The sequence below is a fragment of the Phyllostomus hastatus genome, unplaced genomic scaffold (assembly GCF_019186645.2).
Source record: "Phyllostomus hastatus isolate PE091 unplaced genomic scaffold, TTU_PhHast_1.1 phas_contig_468, whole genome shotgun sequence".
Lineage (NCBI taxonomy): Eukaryota > Metazoa > Chordata > Mammalia > Chiroptera > Phyllostomidae > Phyllostomus > Phyllostomus hastatus.
Genome location: NW_025333884.1, coordinates 991,910 through 1,010,562, shown reverse-complemented (window position 1 = coordinate 1,010,562; position 18,653 = coordinate 991,910). Strand labels below are relative to the sequence as shown.

General features: G+C 41.7%; 1 protein-coding gene and 1 pseudogene across 1 annotated transcript; both read right to left on the bottom strand.

Annotated features, from left to right (window-relative positions):
• Positions 1 to 12,891: 12,891 nt before the first annotated feature.
• Positions 12,892 to 14,110, bottom strand: LOC123822909 (annotated as a pseudogene).
• A 145-nt stretch (positions 14,111 to 14,255) lies between these two features.
• On the bottom strand, positions 14,256 to 16,556 carry TEX101 (testis expressed 101). Its single transcript, XM_045845082.1, has 5 exons — positions 16,493 to 16,556; positions 16,218 to 16,358; positions 15,925 to 16,104; positions 14,642 to 14,770; positions 14,256 to 14,485 (listed from the first exon to the last, which is right to left on the bottom strand). Exons 1-5 carry the CDS (start codon positions 16,554 to 16,556, stop codon positions 14,256 to 14,258), a joined length of 744 nt encoding a protein of 247 aa, XP_045701038.1.
• Between the last annotated feature and the right edge of the window lie 2,097 nt (positions 16,557 to 18,653).

Here is an 18,653-nt window from a genome sequence, read left to right as displayed (position 1 = left end):
GTCTCTCTTCTTAACCAATAGCATGGAAATTGTGAATTTTACCTCATTTGGTGCCAGGAATTGTTGTTGTCCTGGGAGTATTCTTTTTTTAAAATCCTCACCCTAGCATATATTTATTGATGAGAGAGAGAGAGACAGACAGACAGACATTGATTGGTTGCCCAATGCACCCTGACAAGGATCAAAGCCATGACCTAGGTTTGTGTGCTGATGGTGGCCCGAACTCTCAACCTTTAGGTGTATGGATGATGCTTTAACCAACTGAGCCACCTGGCCAGGGCCTGGAAGTATTCTTGAACTTTGTTCTAGAATTCAGTTTACCTATTTGGAAACAGTTTTGATGCTCTGGGGTTTTGCTTTTACTAACTTGTGAAGCAGGTCTGAAATAGTGCTTCCCTGGGACTAATTATCCCCACTACTGAAGCAAGACCTTTCTGAGTCCTGTGCCTTGTGGGTTGTGAATATTTTCATTCCGGCTGATGGGAACAGTCATTGTTCATTCTCTACCCTATGGCAGTGCCCAGCCTGACCTCCAGTCCTCTCAGATTGCTGTTAGCCCAGTCCTGCTAGTTTCCTCACACATGTGGGGTGATCAGCAGCCCCATGGTTGAGTGGACTGTCTGCAGACCTGTGGAGTCCTTTCTCTGCTGCTTGCTCCTCACTGGTGTCCTGACCAGCACACGCCAGCTACCTTGATTTCCTTGGATTCTGACTCCGTATTATCCTCAGCTTGGACAGGGTGCCAGGCTCCACTTGAGTTCTCTTTTCCTATACCATAACCCAGAGACTCCCCAAAATAGAGAGCTGCTGTAATCATAGGGTTTGCCTGTTTTTTTTTTCCAGTCTCTCGGGAATTACTGTCCTTTGTTTCTTGATGACAAGTGTCTTGAAAACTATTATTTTATGTATTTTGTTGTTTTTTTTTGGTTGTTTCATGTAGGAAGATAAATCTGGTCTCTGTCACTCCTTTAGGAGAAGTGAATTGTATCATTTTACTGTTAACCTACCTGTCTCTTTGTGGCCACAAAGAGTTTCTTGCAGACAGTATATAGTTAGTCCATGCTTTAAAAGAATTTATCTGATTATTGTTCTTTTAATAATTGGTATTTAGCCCTGGCCAGTGTTGCTCAGTGGATTGAATGCTGGCCTGCAAACCAAAGGGTTGCTGGTTTGGTTCCCAGTCAGGGCACATGCCTGGGTTGTGGGCCAGGTCCCCAGTAGGTGGTACACAAGAGGCAACCACACACTGATGTTTCTCTCCCTCTCTTTCTCCCTCCCTTCTCCTCTCTAAAAGTAAATAAAATATTTTAAAAATTGGTCTTTAATAATTGGCCTTTTGTGTCATTTTTAGTGGTTATTCTAGGGTAGTAATAATATTCATACTTAACTATTCACAATCTACTTAGAATCAATATTTTACCACTTCAAGTGAAATGGAACCTTTATCATCACATAGATTCTTTACCATCTTCTATGTTGTAAGTGTTTTTGCAGGAGGCCTTTTTTTAAAAAAATATTTTTTATTCATTATGCTATTACAGTTTTCCCAATTTCCCCCCATTCCCCTCTTCTACCCTCCCCCAACCCTCCAGCATTCTCCTCCCCCTTAGTTCATGTCCATGTGTTGTACATATAAGTTCTTCGAGTCCTCTGTTTCCCATACCATTTCCCATACCATTTATCTCTCCCCATCTACCTTATGCCTACTAACCATGCTTCTTCTTCCCTGTACCTTTCCCCCTCTATTCTTCCCTTCCCTCTCGCCACTGAAATCCCTCCATGTGATGTCCGTTTCTCTGATTCTGTTCCTGTTCTGGTAGTTTGCTTAGTTTTTGTTTTTGTTGTTGTTTTTTTCTTTTAGGTTCATTTGTTGATAGTTGTGAGTTGTCATTTTACTGTTCATATTTTTTATCTTCTTTTCCTTAGATAAGTCCATTTAACATTTCATATAATAATGGCTTGGTGATGATGGACTCCTTTAACTTGACCTTATCTGGGAAGTACTTTATCTGCCTTCTATCCTACATGAAAACTTTGCTGGATAGAGTAATCCTGGATGTAGGTCCTTGCCTTTCATGACTTCAAATACTTCTTTCCAGGCCCTTCTTGCCTGCAAGGTTTCTTTTGAGAAATCAACTGATAGTCTAATGGAAACTCCTTTGTAGGTAATTCTCTCCTTTCTTCTTGCTTCTTTTAGGATTCTCTCTTAATATTTAATCTTGGGTAACTTAATGATGGTGTGTTCCTCTTTGAGTCCAACTTTTTTGAGACCTCTGGGCTTCCTGGGCTTCCTGGACTTCCTTGAAGTCTATTTCCTTTGTCAGATTGGGGAGGTTTTCCTTCATTATTTGTTCAAATAGGTTCTCAATTTCTTGGTCTTCCTCTTCTTCTTCTGGCACCCCTACAATTTGGATATTGGAATGTTTCAGGTTGTCCCAGAGATTTGTAAGAGTCTCTTCACTTTTATGAATTCTTGTTTCTTCATTCTGTTGTGGATGGATGTTTATTTTTTCCTTTTGTTCCAAATCATTGCTTTGAGTCTTGATTTCCTTCCTGTCACTGTTGATTCCCTGAACATTCTGCTTTATTTCACTTTGGGGTATCCTTGATTTGTTTTTTCATTTTTCGACCAAGCTCAATCAGATCTGTGAGCATTTTGATTACCAGGGCTTTAACTTCTCCATCAGATAGGTTGGCGATCTCCTCCTTGCTTAGCTCTCTTTCTGAGGTTTTACTCTGTTCTTTTATTTGAGCCATATTTCTTTGTCTTGGCACAGCTGATAGGTTGTAAGGGGGTGGGGCCTTAGGTATTCACTCAGCAGGGCAACCCTCTTAGCTGCTCTGTGGCACTGCCTGTGGGGGAGGGGCCAGAGAGGGAACAGTGTGACTCGCCTGCTTGCCTCTAGTGCACTTTTAAATGGACTCTCTTGTGTGAGACTGGGAGCTTCTCCTACTGCCACAACCACTGTAGCCCACAGCCACCTCTGAGTCCCCTTAAGTCAGCCTCTCCCATGCAGCCTGCCCAGCCTGGCAGCCAGCCCCACCTGCAAGGTCGGCTGCTTTGCAGCGGTTTTTCTGAGTCGGCCCACATTGTCTACTGCCTTATGGGTTTGGTTGTTCTAGTTGATTTTTTCTTTAATTCCTTTGTTGTTGGAGTTCTGTGCAGTATGATTTTTCTGGTGCTTTTGGTTGTTTATTGATTTCAGATTGGTTGTTATGCTCCTTTTGGTTGTGTGAGGAAGCGAAGGGTCTCTACCTATGTCTCCATCTTGCCCAGAACTATTGGGAGGCATTTAATTGAGATCTAAAGGTCAGTATTTTCAATGGCCTTTTGACAATGAGGAAGAGGACAGAAAGAAAAGTCATTAGAGGTGAGGTGGTTAAGGATGAGACCCAGGCACTGGATAGTGACAGAAAGGATGGAGAGGAGGGCAGTGGACACATATGACATTATAAAATGAAGATGGGACATTTCAGGGGGTGGGTTGCTGCTGACAACAAGGAAAGGTAGTGTGAAATAGAAGGTGATTCTGAAGGTGTGAAGTCAAGGCAGGTGAGAGTGGTATTTGACTAGGACCAGAGAGAGCTTCCCCAGGCTAAAAACACATACTGAGGTTCTGATTTTGGCTTAGGATGTGAAAAAACATGGAAGACCACTTTTGTGATAATGCCAAAAAATATTTGGATATTATAACATGCCACATCTACACTCTTCATTGCAAAATTTAAGAGAAATGATACAAGAATGCACTTCTGATTACCATAGAAAGGAACCCTTCACAGATTACTAGCAAGTCATGGCAGCTTCCTTAGGTAAATGCTGGGTCTGGGAGTAGGGAAGAGGAGGAGAAAAATCTGTCACAGTCCAAGAGATTTTGCTGTGTCAGGAAGACGCCATTTGGTTTATTGGTGACAGCAAGAACAGATGTGATGGACTGGGGTCTGGCAGATCACCAAACATGAAATTAAATTTTTTCGGTATAACAATTCTCTCCATCTTTCCTTCAATTTAAACAAGAAAGGGTCATTTAGAGGATCCAAGACAGTGGCAGAGTCAGTGGAATTTACCTCCTTCCAGGACAAAATCAGAATTACAACGTAATTATAGAATGATCAACCTGAATAACCAACTGAAGATGAGCTGAACAGGTCTTATAACTAAGTATATAAAAAGAAGCCACATTGAGACTAGTAGGAAGGGCAGAAACATGAAAAGGGCTGGAGGTTGGTAATCTGAAGGGGTATTGGACTGTGGGGTCTCAACCCCATGCTGAACTCCCCTGCCCAAAGCACCAGTGCCAGGAAGAGGAGCCCACATAATATCTGGCTGTGAAAATCATCTGGGATTCCATCTGCCAGGGTAAGATGGGAGACTGCCAGAAACCCAAGCACCTGTTTAAAGAGCCATCACAGAAAGCTCATTCATAGGTGCTCACCCTGAGCTCTGATGAAGGGAGGCTCAGAGCAAACTGGGAATCATAAGGGAGAGATTGTGTTGTGTGGCATCAGGGAAAGGGTTGGAAGAACAATCATTAATGTCTCTGTGCTGAGTCCCTTGCCCACGCTGCCCACAGGCATCATCTTTTCTGGGTCAACCACTCCCCTCTGTATGGCATCAGCCTGAAAGAATGCACTAGCACCACTCTCCAAACTCCCTGTGGCCCTGCCCTGTCAACCTTCTGCTCTGCAGAGGAATCAGTTACCTGTAGGCAGCCTGTTCCTGTGCCTGTGCCTGTGTTGCAGACTTTTATGGAAGAATCTTGAGGAGGTCCAGGCAAACTCAGGGGTATCAGAGGTGATACAGGGAGAGAATGAACTGTGTGGCATTGGGGCAAAAGCCATTTTTCCCTGTGTATCATTTTTCCTATGCAGAGCCCTCCCTCGGCACAACCCAATCTTAGTCTGTTTTAGTCTGATTAACTCTACTGGCCCCATCTTGATGACTCACTGAGACTCTGACCATTGTAAAGGCCCGCAAGCCCCAGGTAGATGACAGCTGGCCTTGGAGTACCCTGAGACTTTTGTTGAGTGGCCTCAGACCCAGGATTGGTGCCAACCTAGTAAACAACCTAGGTTTACAACCTAGTAAACACCACTCACCCTGTCTGGTGACTTAGAATCTCCTTTAAGCAACACAGATACCACCAGTGGCTCTTTCAGAGATTGAACCTAACAGGTAACAAGCAAGTGGAGGCAAATCTCGGGATGCCTTGGGCCTTTTGCTGACCTGTCCCAGGCTCAGTGCTGGTGGAAGCTGGCCTCGGTACACAGCTTGGCCCCTCCTACTAGGTGTACTCAGCAGAGACAGCTCCCAACTGTGATCTCTTTGTAGCTCAAAAGGTAGCCCAGAGCTGGCCATAGGGAGTCTGACATTAGCCTGGACCAGAGTCCCTCCCAAGACATCCCCAAAGCAATACACCTGATGGCTGGCTTTGGACCACATCAAAACATGACCTGATTAGCCCCACAAGTGGCACACCCAAATGGAGATCTCAGCATGTACCTAAACCTTCTGGGGTGAATTCAGCTTTGTAGGTACAGCCCTGCATAACAGTTTATACACTTCATTGGGGTAAAACCTAACAGTCAGTCAGTCTGAGGGCCAACCCCAGCCTCAGATGGATCAACAGCCATCCAGACTAACCTACAACAGGGAAGTTTATATAACCCACAATAAGGACATTCCTGGAGAAACTAGCTCAGATGACTGGGGAAACTGCACCACTGAGCCCCGTAGGACACGTACTACATAAGGCCACCATACAAAGACTGGGAGACATAGAGGATCTCCTAAAACATGAACACAAATACAGCAAGGCAGGCAAATGGTGAGACAAAGAAACACTCCTCAAATGAAGAACAGGAGAAACTCCCAGAAAAAGAACTAAATGAAATAAAGGCATGTTAGCTACAAGGTAAAGAATTCAAAACTATGGTTATAGGGATGCTCAATGAACTTAGTAAGAACTCCAACAGCATGAAATGACTATAAAAGCCATAAAAAAACCAGTCACAAGCAAAGAATACAATATCTTAAATAAAAAACACACTAGAAGAAATCAACAGTAGACTAGATAAAGCAAAAGATTGAATTAGCAGTTTGGAAGCAAGGTAGCAGAAAACATCCAATAAGAGCAACACAAAGAATTAAAAAAAAATTGAGCATAGTTTAAGGAACCTCTGGGACAATATGAAGCACAACAACACTCACATTATAAGGGTGCCAGAAGAAAAGAGAGAACAAGGGATTGAGAACTATTTGAAAAAGTAATGACTAAGATATTCCCTAACCTGGTGAGGATAAAAGTTCTGGACACATAAGTCCAGGAAGCACAGAGAGTCTCAAACAAGATCAACCCAAAGAAGCCCACACCAAGACACATCATAATTAAAATGACAAAGGTTAAAGTCAAAGAGAGAATCTTAAAAGCAGCAAGAGAGAGACAATTACCTACAAGGGAGCTTGTCATAAGACTGTCAGCTGATTTCTCAACAGAAACATTTCACACCAGAAGGAACTGGTATGCAATATTCAAAATGATGAAAGGCAACAACCAGCAACCAAGGCTACTCTACCCAGCAAGGCTATCATCAAAAATTGAAGGAGAAATATAGAGCTTCCCAGACTAGAGAAAGCTAAAGGAGATCATCACTAAGAAATGTTAAAAGACTTATTTAAAAAGAAAAAAAATGTAGAACATAAACATGTATAATAAAATAACAGTAAATACATATCCATCAATAATCACTTTAAATGTAAATGGCTTAAATGCTCTAATCAAAAGACATAGGGTAGCTGAATGGATAAGAAAACAAGACCCATATATATGCCATTCACAAGAGTCCCATAGACAGACTGAAAGTAAATGGCTAGAAAAATATATTTCATTTAAATGAACCAAAAAAAAAAACCTGGGGTAACAATACTCATATCAGACAAAATATACTTAAAAATACTATAATAATTACATAATGATGAAGGGATCAATCCAGCAAGAGGATATTTCTCTTGTAAAGAATTTTGCATCCAACACAGGAGCACCTAAATATATAAAGCACCTATATATGTAAAATATATATATTTTGATGGACATAAAAGGAGAGATAGACAGTAATATAGGCACAGTAGGGGACTTTATCATCCTATTGAAATCAACAGGTAGATAAATCTTCCAGACAAAAAATCAACAAGAAAACAACAGCTTTAAGTGGCACATTAGACCAGATAGATTTAATTGATATATTCAGAGCATTTCACCTCAAAGCAGAATTTACGTTCTTTTCAATTACACATGGAATATTTTCTAGGATAGACCACATGTTAAACCACAAAAGAAGCCTCAATAAGTCTAAGAAAATTGGCATCATATCAAGCATATTCTCTTACCACAATGATGTGAAACAAAGAATTAATTACAAAGAAAAACTAAAAAAATACAGAAACACTTGGAGGCTAAATAGCATGTTACTAAACAATGAATGAGTCAACAAGGAAATCAAGGAAGACAGCAAAATAACCTTGAGACAAGTGAAAATGAAAATACCACAACCCAAAATATAGGGGGACACAGCAAAAGCAGCTCTAAGGGGGAAATTCATTGCAGTAGAGGCCTATCTCAAGAAACAAAAACAATCTCAAACAGTCTAACCTTACACCTACGGGACCTATAAAAAGAACAGCAAACAAAGCCCAAAGTGAGTAGAGGGGAGCAAATCATAAAGATCAGAGTGGAAATAAGTGAAATAGAATCTAAAAAATAATACAAAAGATCAATGAAACCAAGATCTGTTTCTTTGCAAAGATAAAGAAGACTAAGACTAAGAAACTTTTAACAAGACTCACAAAGTGGAAGAGAGAGGACCCTGATAAATACAATTAGAAATGAAAGGGGAGAAATAAAAACTGACACTGTAGAAATGCAAAGAATTATAACAAAATATTACAAACCACTCTGTTAACAAATTGGACAATCTGGAAGAACTGGATAGATTCTCAGAAACATACAATTTTCCAAGACTGAACAAGAAGAGATAGAAATTCTGAAAAGTCCAATTACAATCAACAATATGAGGCAGTAATGAAAAAACTCCCACCATACAAAAGTCTTGAACTGGATGGCTTTACAGGTGAATTTTACCAAACATTCAAAGAAGAACTAACACTTATATTCAAACTATTCCAAAAAATTCAAAAGGAAGGAAGACTCCCAAGCTCCTTTTATGAGGTCAGCTTTATCCTAATTCTGGAACCTGATAAAGACACTACAAAGAAAGAAAATTATAGGCCAATATCTCTGATGAACATATGAGCATATGCAAAAATCCTCAACAAAGTATTAGCAAACCAAATTCAGTAGTATATTAAAAAGATAATACATCATGATCAACAGAGATTTATTCCTGAGATACTGGAATATTTCAATATCCACAAATCAATACTTGATATGCCATATAAACAAAATGAAGGACAAAAATTGTTTGATCATATCAATAGATGTAGAAAAAAGCATTTGCCAATCCTGTACATATTTATGATAAAAACTCTCAGCAAAGTGGGAGTCAACATACCTCAATATAATAAAGGCCACATATGACAAACCTACAGCTAACATCATACTCAACAGGGAAAAACTGAGAGGGTTTCCTTTAAGGTCAGGAACAAGGCAGGATGTCCACTTTTACTTATTCAAGCAATGAGACAAGAAGAAGAAATAAAAGGCACCCAAATTGGAAAGGAAGAAGTAAAACTGTCATTATTTGCAGATGACATGATACTGTATATAGAGAACCCTAAAGATTCCACTAAAAGAACTACTAGAACAGATAAATGAATTCAGTCAAGAAGCAGTATACAAAATATATATTCAGAAGTTTGTTGCATTTTTTTATACACTGATAGTGAATTATCAAAAAGAAAACTAAGAATACAATCTCATTTACAATTGCATCAAAAAATAAAATACCCCCTGGCTGGCATAGCTCAGTGGATTGAGGGCGGACTGCAAACCAAAGTGTCGCAGGTTCGAGTCCAAGTCGGGGTACATGCCTGGGTTGCAGGCCATGATCCCCAGCAACCACACATTGATGTTTCTCTCTCTCTCTCTTTCTCCCTCCATTCCCTCTCTAAAAATAAATAAATAAAATCTTAAAGATTTTATTTAGCCAGCCAGGGCTAAATAAATAAAATCTTAAAAAAATACCTAAAAAGAAACTTTTAAAAAAGATTTTATTTATTTATTTGTAGAGAGGGGAAGGGAGGGAGAAAGAGAGGGAGAGAAACATCAATGTGTGGTTGCCTCTTGCACACCACCTACTGGGGACCTGGCCAGCAACCCAGGCATGTGCCCTGACTGGGAATTGAACTGATGACTCTTTGATTTGCAGGCCGGCAACCAATCCACTGAGCCACACCAGCCAGGCCTAGGAATAAATTTAACTAAGAAAGTAAAATACCTGTACTCAGAGGATTATAAGATACTAAAGAAAAAAATGAGCCCTGCCTGGTATGGCTCAGTGGACTGAACACCTGCTTAAGAGCCAAAGGGTTGCCAGTTTGATTCCCAGTCAGGGCACATGCCTGGGATGCAGGCCAGGTTCCCAGTAGGGTGTGTGATATTTACTCTTCTACCCATGGGCACAGTATATTATTCTATTTATTTGTATCTTTTCCAGTTTTTTTCTTTTTTTAAAATAATATTTTATTTATTTATTTGTAAAGAGGGGAAGGGAGGGTGAAAGAAAGGGAGAGAAACACTCCCTCTCTTTGAGTAGCACTGAAATGTCAATGCTACCCAAAGCTTAATGGAGAAAAACAATCTATAGATTTGACACAATTTTAACCAAATTAAATACCAATGACATTTTTCACAGAACTAAACCAAAAGTATATATGGAATCACAAAAGACCCTGAATAGCCACAGTCATTTTGAGAAAGAAGAACAAAGTTGGAGGTATCATGCAACCTGATATCAACCTATACTACAAGGCTATAGTAATCAAATTAGGATGGTACTGGCATAAAACAAATGTGTAGATCAATGGAACAGAATAGAGAGCCCAGAAATAAACATGCATCTATATGGTGAATTAATCTATGACAGTGATCGTCAACCAGTGTACTGCAAGAATTTTTAAAATATTCAATACCTGACTTTAGTCAGAAGCAGTGACCCATTTTTCCCTTAGATCGTCCAATTAAAAAAAAGACAACAGCTAATATAACAATAAATGTCTATTGTGAATGAATCAAAATTATGCCAATTTTTTTTGTCAGGTTGGCAAAACATTTTTTGTATGTCACAGAATTTTAGCAATTAGTTTATGTGTGCTATGGGATGGAAAAGGTTGGAAATTGCTGATCTATGACAAAAGAGGCAGGAGTATACAATGGAAAAAGTCTGTTCAATAAATGGTGTTGGGAAAATTGGACATATACACAAAAAATGAAACTAGATCATCTTCTTACAACATATAGAAGAATAAACTCAAAATTTATTCAAGACTTAAATGTAAGACTTGAAATCATAAAACCCCTAGAAGAAAATGTAGGCAGTAAAATCTTGGACATTCCTCTTAGCAATACTTTTTTCTGATGTATCTCCTTGAGAAAGGGAACCAAAAGAAAAAATAAACAAATAGAACTGCATCAGATAAAAAGTTTTTGCACAGCAAAGGAAACCATCAACAAAACAAAAAAACAACCCATTGAATGGGAGAAGATATTTGCCAATGATGCACCTGATACAAAATTTATAAAAAGCTCATACAACTCACCTAAAAAACCAAATTATCCAATTAAAAAATGGGCAGAGGACCTGAATAGACACTCCATCATAGAGGACATACAGATGGCTAACAGACATATGAAAAGATGCTCAATGTCACTAATCATCAGAGAAGTGCAAATTAAAACCCAGTGACATACTCACACTTGTCAGAATGGCTATCATCAATAAATCAACAAACAAGTGCTGGCGAGGACATGTAGAAAAGGAAACCCTAGTGCAGTGTTGGTGGGAATGCAGACTGGTGCAGCCACTGTGGAAAACAGTATGGAATTTCCTCAGAAAACTAAAAATGGATCTGCCTTTTGACCCAGCAATTCCACTGCTGGGATTATACCCTAAGAACCTGGAAACACCAATTCAAAAGAACCTATGCATCCCAATGTTCATAGCAGCACAATTTACAATAGCTAAGTGCTGGAAGCAACCGAAGTGCCCATCAGTAAATGAATGGATCAAAAAACTTTGGTACATTTACACAATGGAATTCTATACAGCAGAAAGAAAGAAGGAGCTCCCATTCTTCTCAACAGCATGGGTGGATCTGGATAACATGCTAAGTAAAGCAAGCCAGGCAATGAAAGACAAATACCATATGACCTCATCTATAAGTGGAACCTAATTGCCAAAACAAACAAGCAAGCAAAATACAACCAGAGACATTGAAATGAAGAACAAACTGACAGTAACCAGAGGGGAGGTGGGAGAGGCCCATGGGGAGGAAAGGAAGAAGTGTTTTCAGGAACATGAACAAAACCAAAGGGGTGTAGGATCAAGGGTGGGAAGTGGGGATGGCTGGTGTAGGGGGAAAATGGAAGCAACTGTACTTGAACAATAATAAAAAATTGTGGAAAAAATGAAAATATGCAAGAAGTTATATATTATATGCTTGCATTAAAATATTTGGAAATCTGCACACTTGAGTTTGTGACTTGAGAAATCTGTAGATGCTGCATGAAGTTCTTTGAGTGAATTTTTGAATATTGTGTCCTCCCTTTGTTTACTCAGGAATTTCTCCTGCAACTGTCTTCAGAGCCATTAGAAAGCAAGCATCCTGTGGAAATACTTGGCTTGTTTAAAAGAAAGGTTTAATTAACTAATTAACTTTTTTGAGTGAGGGAAAGGGAGGGAGAAAGAGAGGGAGAGAAATATCGATGCAAGAGAGAAACATTGGTTGGTTGCCTCTTGTATGTGCCCCGACCAGGGATTGAACCTGCAACATAGGTACGTACCCTAACTGGGAATCAAACTGGAGACCTTTCACTTTGTGGGATGATGCCCAATCAACTGAGCTGTATCAGCCAGGGCTTTACTTGGCTTTTTTTTGTTGTTGTTGGTTTTTCTGTTTTAGCTTTTTTTTTGTCCCAAATAACATTTACTAGCATAGCTTTGGATGCCTATTGTTTTCCAAACTTATATTCCCCTAATTAAGTTAAAATTTTGTTTGTGCTTCTCCTTCTTTAGAGAGATTCAGCAAACTGACATGATGGGGAACTGGATGCCTAGGGACAAACATCAAGTATTAGCTGGAGTGGAGTTTTAACTCAAATAGCTAGTTACAACTAGATAACTTTCTAGAAAGAACTTGGCAGGCATATCCTATGGCCAAACTCCCCTGTCCTTTGAGGGAGAGGCCAACAGTTCACATTAAAAGCCCCACTTCCCATCCCCAGTTCAGTTAACTGTACATCAATTAAATCTCAATAAAGCTGTTTTTTTTAAAGAAATCTTTTTTAAAAATTGATTTTCAGAGATAGGGAGAAACAGAGAGAAGAGAGAGATCAATCGATCAATTTTTTTGTTCTGCTTATTTATGCATTCATTACGTGCCCTGACCGGGGATTGAACCTGCAACCTTGGTGTACTGAGGTGATACTCTAACCAACTAAGCTACCCAGTTAGGCCAAAGTTGTCTTTTAGAAAGAAAAAAAGTCTGTTTCCTTTTACCCTCTCTATCTTTTGCTTTGCTCTATACAGCTCCTGTATCAAAATCTGTCCCCCCTGCCCTAATTAGTACATGGATTTTATCGCATCTTTAAAATATCACAAATAAGTCTGAGGAATCACCTGGCACCTTGATGTTTCTATAGCCAAACAGCTTAGATCTTACTCATCAGCCTGCTAAACTGTTCCTTTTTCAGAAACATAGTTACTATCCAAAATTTTTCTGGTATTCTTATTTTTAACTGTTGGGGTTTGTTGGATCAAAGCAGCTGAATACAAGTTCATACAAGTTCAGTGTCATTTCCTTCAAGAATGAACTCATCTTTCTGGGCTTGAGACACTGAAAAAGCAATGCCTGACCTCATCGAAACACTGCAGTTGTATATTTCCTCCAAGAAATTTCAGATTTCAACAAGAGAACCATTCTCCTGAATAACGATGTTGATGGGAGGTTGAAGGCAGACAGACTCATCTTGTAATGGAAGCCCAGTGTGACACCTTTGAACATGTTCTGTACATGATGACAGATAGTGTGAAAAGTGGCCAGTTCCTTCCCATTTCCCCACCATTTGCCAACCCAAAGCTTCTTCTTTTTCTTTCCAAGGTGACTGAGCTCTACATTGATGTAATTGAAGTCTCTCTGCAGGGAGCCTCTGGGGCCCTTCAAAATAACCATGTATTCCTTCAGAGTGACATTGACATTTTCTGGAATGTCAACAGTCTGATTCTGAGGATGGTCCACATCCTTGTATCTAGCAGATACAGCAAAGAGCTCAAAGTCTCTTGCAATAAGATAGATTATGTGTATTCTTGAGTAATGAGTAAATATATATATATATATATATATATATATATATATATATATATATGCATGAGAATCTAAAAAAAGTCTTCCCCCCAATAGTTTCAGGCTCAGATCCCTCCTAAGTTTCCTCTGTCCACTGAAGAAGCATTCAGTAGGCAGCAGAGAAGGGAAGGAATGATGTAAAGTGGGCAAGGGATAGATGGACTTAGGGAAATGGGGCCCATTATAATAGAAGAATTTGGAGTCTGATTTTTCTCATTCTGCCATACCTCCCAGGGAAACTCTAGAACCCCAAACAGTCAACTTTGGCCTGAAGTTTGGGCTGAGAGTGCTCTGAAGGTCAATCCTAGTCTCTTGTTCAGGTAGCAAGAGAAGGTAGCCTATTAAGTGAAAGGAAAACCAGACTTAGATCAAGATGTCAAAGTTCTGGCCTTGGTTTTGCCCATAGTATGTAATATGTGGAACTCATTAAAGTTTTACAGATCTCTGATTCTCTTTCTAAAAAAGGTATGGGTTGGAGAAGATGAATTTTAAAGGCACTTTCAACAGTAAAATCCACTTTGAATCTTGGGGCATACACCAAATATAGCAGAAACTTTATTAGAAACATCAAATACATTCACAGGAATTCTCTGTTCTTCAAGTCTCCACCTTTTGATGACCAGCAATCAGAAGGCTCCCAGTCCAAAGAAGTGTCCTGTGACTTGGGACAGATGTCTCTTCAGGAACAATGGACTGGCAACTGCAGCAACAGCAGCAGCAGTAGCTCTAACTTCCCAGCTGAAATGGGAAGCCAGTTGGCTCCATTTTCAACCTTGCGGGGCTCAATGAGAGTTTGGTATGGACATATTTCCCTCACATACATGGGTCCTATTGTGAAGATCCCAGACATCATCCTGCAGCCAGTTACGGATGTACAGCCTTTGACCTCTAAAGTTGAGTCGATGTCTCCTATGGAACAAGGAAGGATGGGAGACACAGAGATGCTTTAGGAAATCAGAGAGGAATCTAGTTCCTCATTCCTGGGCCCCTGAGTGTCAGAACCTCTTGGGATCCACTCATGTATCTAGTTTTACAGCCTCTGAAACCATCAGATGTTCAGTTTACCTCCAGCCACCCGAAGTTTTCCTTGATAGCATCTATTTGTATCACTGGGACAGGGGAGATAAGGTGCATTCAGACAGGTCCCAAAAGCCACACAGGTTGGGCAGTAGAGGGTTTCTGACCCATTGGAAGCTGGAAGGGGAAAGAGAGGGACAATTAAGAGTATGTCCTGCTTCTGGAGTTGTCTGTCCTTGCCTCCTTCTCTTCCCCAAGTTTTTCCTGCTGATGCCAGTCTAATCAAGGCCTGTTAATGTCACCTCCCAACTCTTTTCCAACTGATTTTCTTTGCTGCCAAAGCATGACTTTCACACTCTGTACTTAGGTGTGGAGATACAGAGATGAGGAGAACAGTTCCATTTAGGATTGTTGTCTAGGAGGAAAAAGACATGTAAACAATGAATTACAATACTACTCAGTAGGCACCGTGTCTTAGGTATGAGAGCGAAGGCTTAAAGGAGGACATAACTACCTAAAAGAATTTGGTAGTATTTTCAGAGTGGAGACTGGGCTGAGCTGGAGGATGAAGAGGGGTTAGCAGTGTGGAAATGGGGGTTGGGTGAAAAGAGCAGAGGAATATGGGAAATTGTGAGAAAATGCAGTGTTGGCATTCAGCTGGTAGGCACATGTGGGGCTGGACTGGTTTTTATAGCCAGCGTCCATTCTGATTGGCTGCTACCATCTCCGTTGTCAAGTATTTTGAATACTAGCGTCAGCTAGAACACAATGAATAAGAGAGGGAAGAGAAGGAAATGAGCTGAAAGGCTAGGCCAAATGGGGGAAGTGGGCTGTGCTCACATGGCAATTGGGAAGCAATAACTTGTTGTACTGATTATGCTACCACCCTCTTCAGAAACCTCCACTGACATCTTTTTTAGTAACACAAAACCCAATTTATACCCAGGCCTTCACTGATGACCCTCAGGTCTGAGCAGTGTTTAGACCTCAAGGTAACAATTTAGAAAAAGAAAGACAAGCAAAAGTTCTGAAGTCCTTCTGTGTATGGCCCAATTGGACCTAAGCCAAGTGAGAACAAAAAAGGAGTGCTGGGCAGGTACTTGAGATATTGGGGGAACACTTTGTAAAGTATACCATTGTCTAACCACTATGCTGTACACCCAAAATTAATACAAAGTAATACTGACGGTAAACTGTCTTGAAAAATAAATAGATAAATAAATAAATAAATAATAATCTGGGAAAAAAACCACAAAGAAGGAAGACCTACAATCTCTTCAGAGGTTTATAGAGTTTCTCTCTATAAACCCATCTCTCCTCTCTCAAGGTACCTGGGAGAATTTCACTCCATAAATCAGGTAAGTTCGCTCTGTCATTGCAATTGGAGAGCTCACAGTAGTGGCTGGAGGAGACCACCATGACGCCCGGGGGTGAGGAGTGCTGGACAAACGTTATTGCCGGACTCTCGTCGGAGATGCAGCCCTTCGTGGCTACAATTGCTGTCTTGGGCCCTGTTATGAGACAAGAGGGAAGGACCTGGGATGGCGGGCCTCATGTTTGGCCTGAGGGGAGGGGAACACGCTGACCCTCCTCCCACCCAACCCAAGGGCCCTTCTCATTCTACCTGATTGAACAATCAGCAGGGATTCATGGCAAAGCGATCCATTGTCACAAGTCTCAAATTTCTCTGTGCTCCAGTCAAACATGCTCGGATCGTCTTCCACGCTCATGACTATACCCTTGTGACAAGAGAAATTTTGTGCCACTGGGGAGAAAATGAGATAAAGATAAGCCCTTGCCCTTCTCTGTGGGGCCCAAATCACACCTTTTTTTTTTTTTTTAGCAGAAATCCCTCCTGTGACCCCGCTCCCCCGCCCCCCCCACCTCCCCCACACATACTAGTCAAGGAGGAGGCTCCGAGGAGAAGGAGGAACAGCAAACCCTGGGTGGGCTGGGGACCCATGGCTCCTTCCAGAGAGGTTTGCAAGAGCTGATGAGGACCTGCGTGCGACTGGATGCAGGAGAGGAAGCTGTCAACCCCGCAGCACCAGACCAAATCTAGGTCCTGGCAAGCACGGGGCTTCAGGGCCCGGTGAGCTTCTTCGAGCCCAGAAGTCAGCCTGCCCCTAACTGTTGTGTGGGCGTGCGCACGCGCACTAGCTCACTGGGCCTCAGTTTCCACCGCTGGGATTCCCAGGCCCAGCCACCTGCTCCCCGGAAGGCCAGGCGTTCAGCAAACAGAGGCTGCCCAACCCCAGGACCCCGGAGTCCCGCCCAGAGGCCCCTCCTCCTTCGGACTCAGCGTCCAGGCTCGAACCTCTGCTGCTCTTCCAAGGCCCAGGTATCCCAGGCCCCGGCCCCGCACCCGCCAGAACCCCGCATTCTGAGACCCCGGCTCCGTCCTCCCCAGGGGCCCCAGAGCCTGGGTTCAGTGGCCCAGCCCCTGCCCCTCCCCCCGCCGCCCCCCCCTTCTCTTTCCCCAGGATCCAGGAATCTGGGTTCCCAGCCCCCTTTGGGTTTTTAAAGCACCGAATTCCTTCTGGCTTCCAGAGAACCTCACAGGAATCTAACGATGCTGAGAGTGCCTCTTTGAATGCCCCTTCTGCCCCCACCTGACCTTATCTTAACGGCTGGGTGACGCAAGCCCTCCTCGCCAGCCCCCCCAGGTCACTCGATGCTCCATTGGTCAAGCAGAAGCGTCCGATGAGCTCATTGGGTGAGCCTGGAGGAACGCCAGACTTCGTGGGCCCCAGCAGGCTCGGAAAAGCACGCATGCGCAAAATAGAGAGTGGCGGATAAGCTCTCGCGGGTCGGGGTGGAGTTCTCTGCATTCACAGCGTGCAGAGTGCAATGCAGCAAGTAGCAGCACATCAGCAAACAACCTCGCTTACTCTGTTCTCTTTCTGGGCAATGGCACTTCTACTTCCCCAGTCACACCAGGCAGTTAAACCTTTGGCCCTCACACACTGAAGAAGTTTACTCCCAGGCCAAATGGCCTCTCAGGGTTCCAGGCTGGCTCCAGCCCCCATGCAGAAGTCATAGCCACTGGCTTCCTCAACCTGACCTCCTCACTCTTTAGTTGGCAGTGGCTCAGCCCAGGAGCCATCCTCTGATCGCATCACAGCACCAGTCCTGTAGTCCATCGCCTTCTGGAAGCTGAAGAGAGGAATGCCGACCTCGGCGTTATTTCCAGCACCCCTGAGTGTGCGCACGAGCAGTTACTGTGTGAAGGCACAGGCCACCGTCGTGTGTAACCCACGTGTCTGTGTCGGTACCATGAACCAGACCTGTCATTCTTATTTCTTGTTCATGGCTGAACATTCTGTTTCATTCCTGTATATGTGTATATAAACTTACTGGATGTAACATGAAATAACATGCCTGTTGTGTACTTTCAAACTTAGTATTATTTCTGTGAGTTGTATGGTATAAATGAATATTTATTTTTTCTTTTTTTTAAAGAATTTTATTTATTTATTTTTAGAGAGGGGAAGGGAACGAGAAAGAGAGGGAGAAAAACATTGATGTGTGGTTGCCTCTGGTGCACCCCATACTGAGGACCTGGCCCACAACCCAGGCATGTGCCCTGACCTGGAATCAAACCCGTGACCCTGTGGTTCTCAGGCCGGTGCTCAATCCACTGACCCACACCAGCCAGGGCAGAATATTTATTTTTAATAGAGGAAATGCCATAATAAGAATGGTGTTGGCAAAGCTCTTAATTTTTTATAAAAATATGGTAAGAACTTTAAAATGGTTAAAAAACCCTAACGAGAGTTAATACAGACATTAAGAGAAAAGCAAATTAGCTAGAGTAGGAAGAATATTATATCTTTTAGAATCTCTCAAAATTTTTTTTAATCAATTAATCAATTTAATTTTTTAAAATATTGATGGTTGTGTCCCACCCCAAGAGATTTTGATGTAATTAGTCTTAAGTGTAGCCTCAGCCTGTGGATTTTCAAAAATATATTTTATTTATTTATTTTTAGAGAGAAGGGAAGGGAGGGAGAAAGAGGAAGAGAAACATTGATGTACAAGAGATACAGTGATTGGTTGC

Excerpts from the sequence above, each read along its gene's own strand:
- TEX101 (XM_045845082.1), bottom strand. The coding sequence starts at position 16,556 with ATGGGTCCCCAGCCCACCCAGGGTTTGCTGTTCCTCCTTCTCCTCGGA. Across the intron at positions 16,105-16,217 it reads CCTGCTGATTGTTCAATCAG|GGCCCAAGACAGCAATTGTA; the intron begins GTAGAATGAGAA and ends GTCTCATAACAG. Across the intron at positions 14,486-14,641 it reads AAAACTTCGGGTGGCTGGAG|GAGACATCGACTCAACTTTA; the intron begins GTAAACTGAACA and ends CTTGTTCCATAG.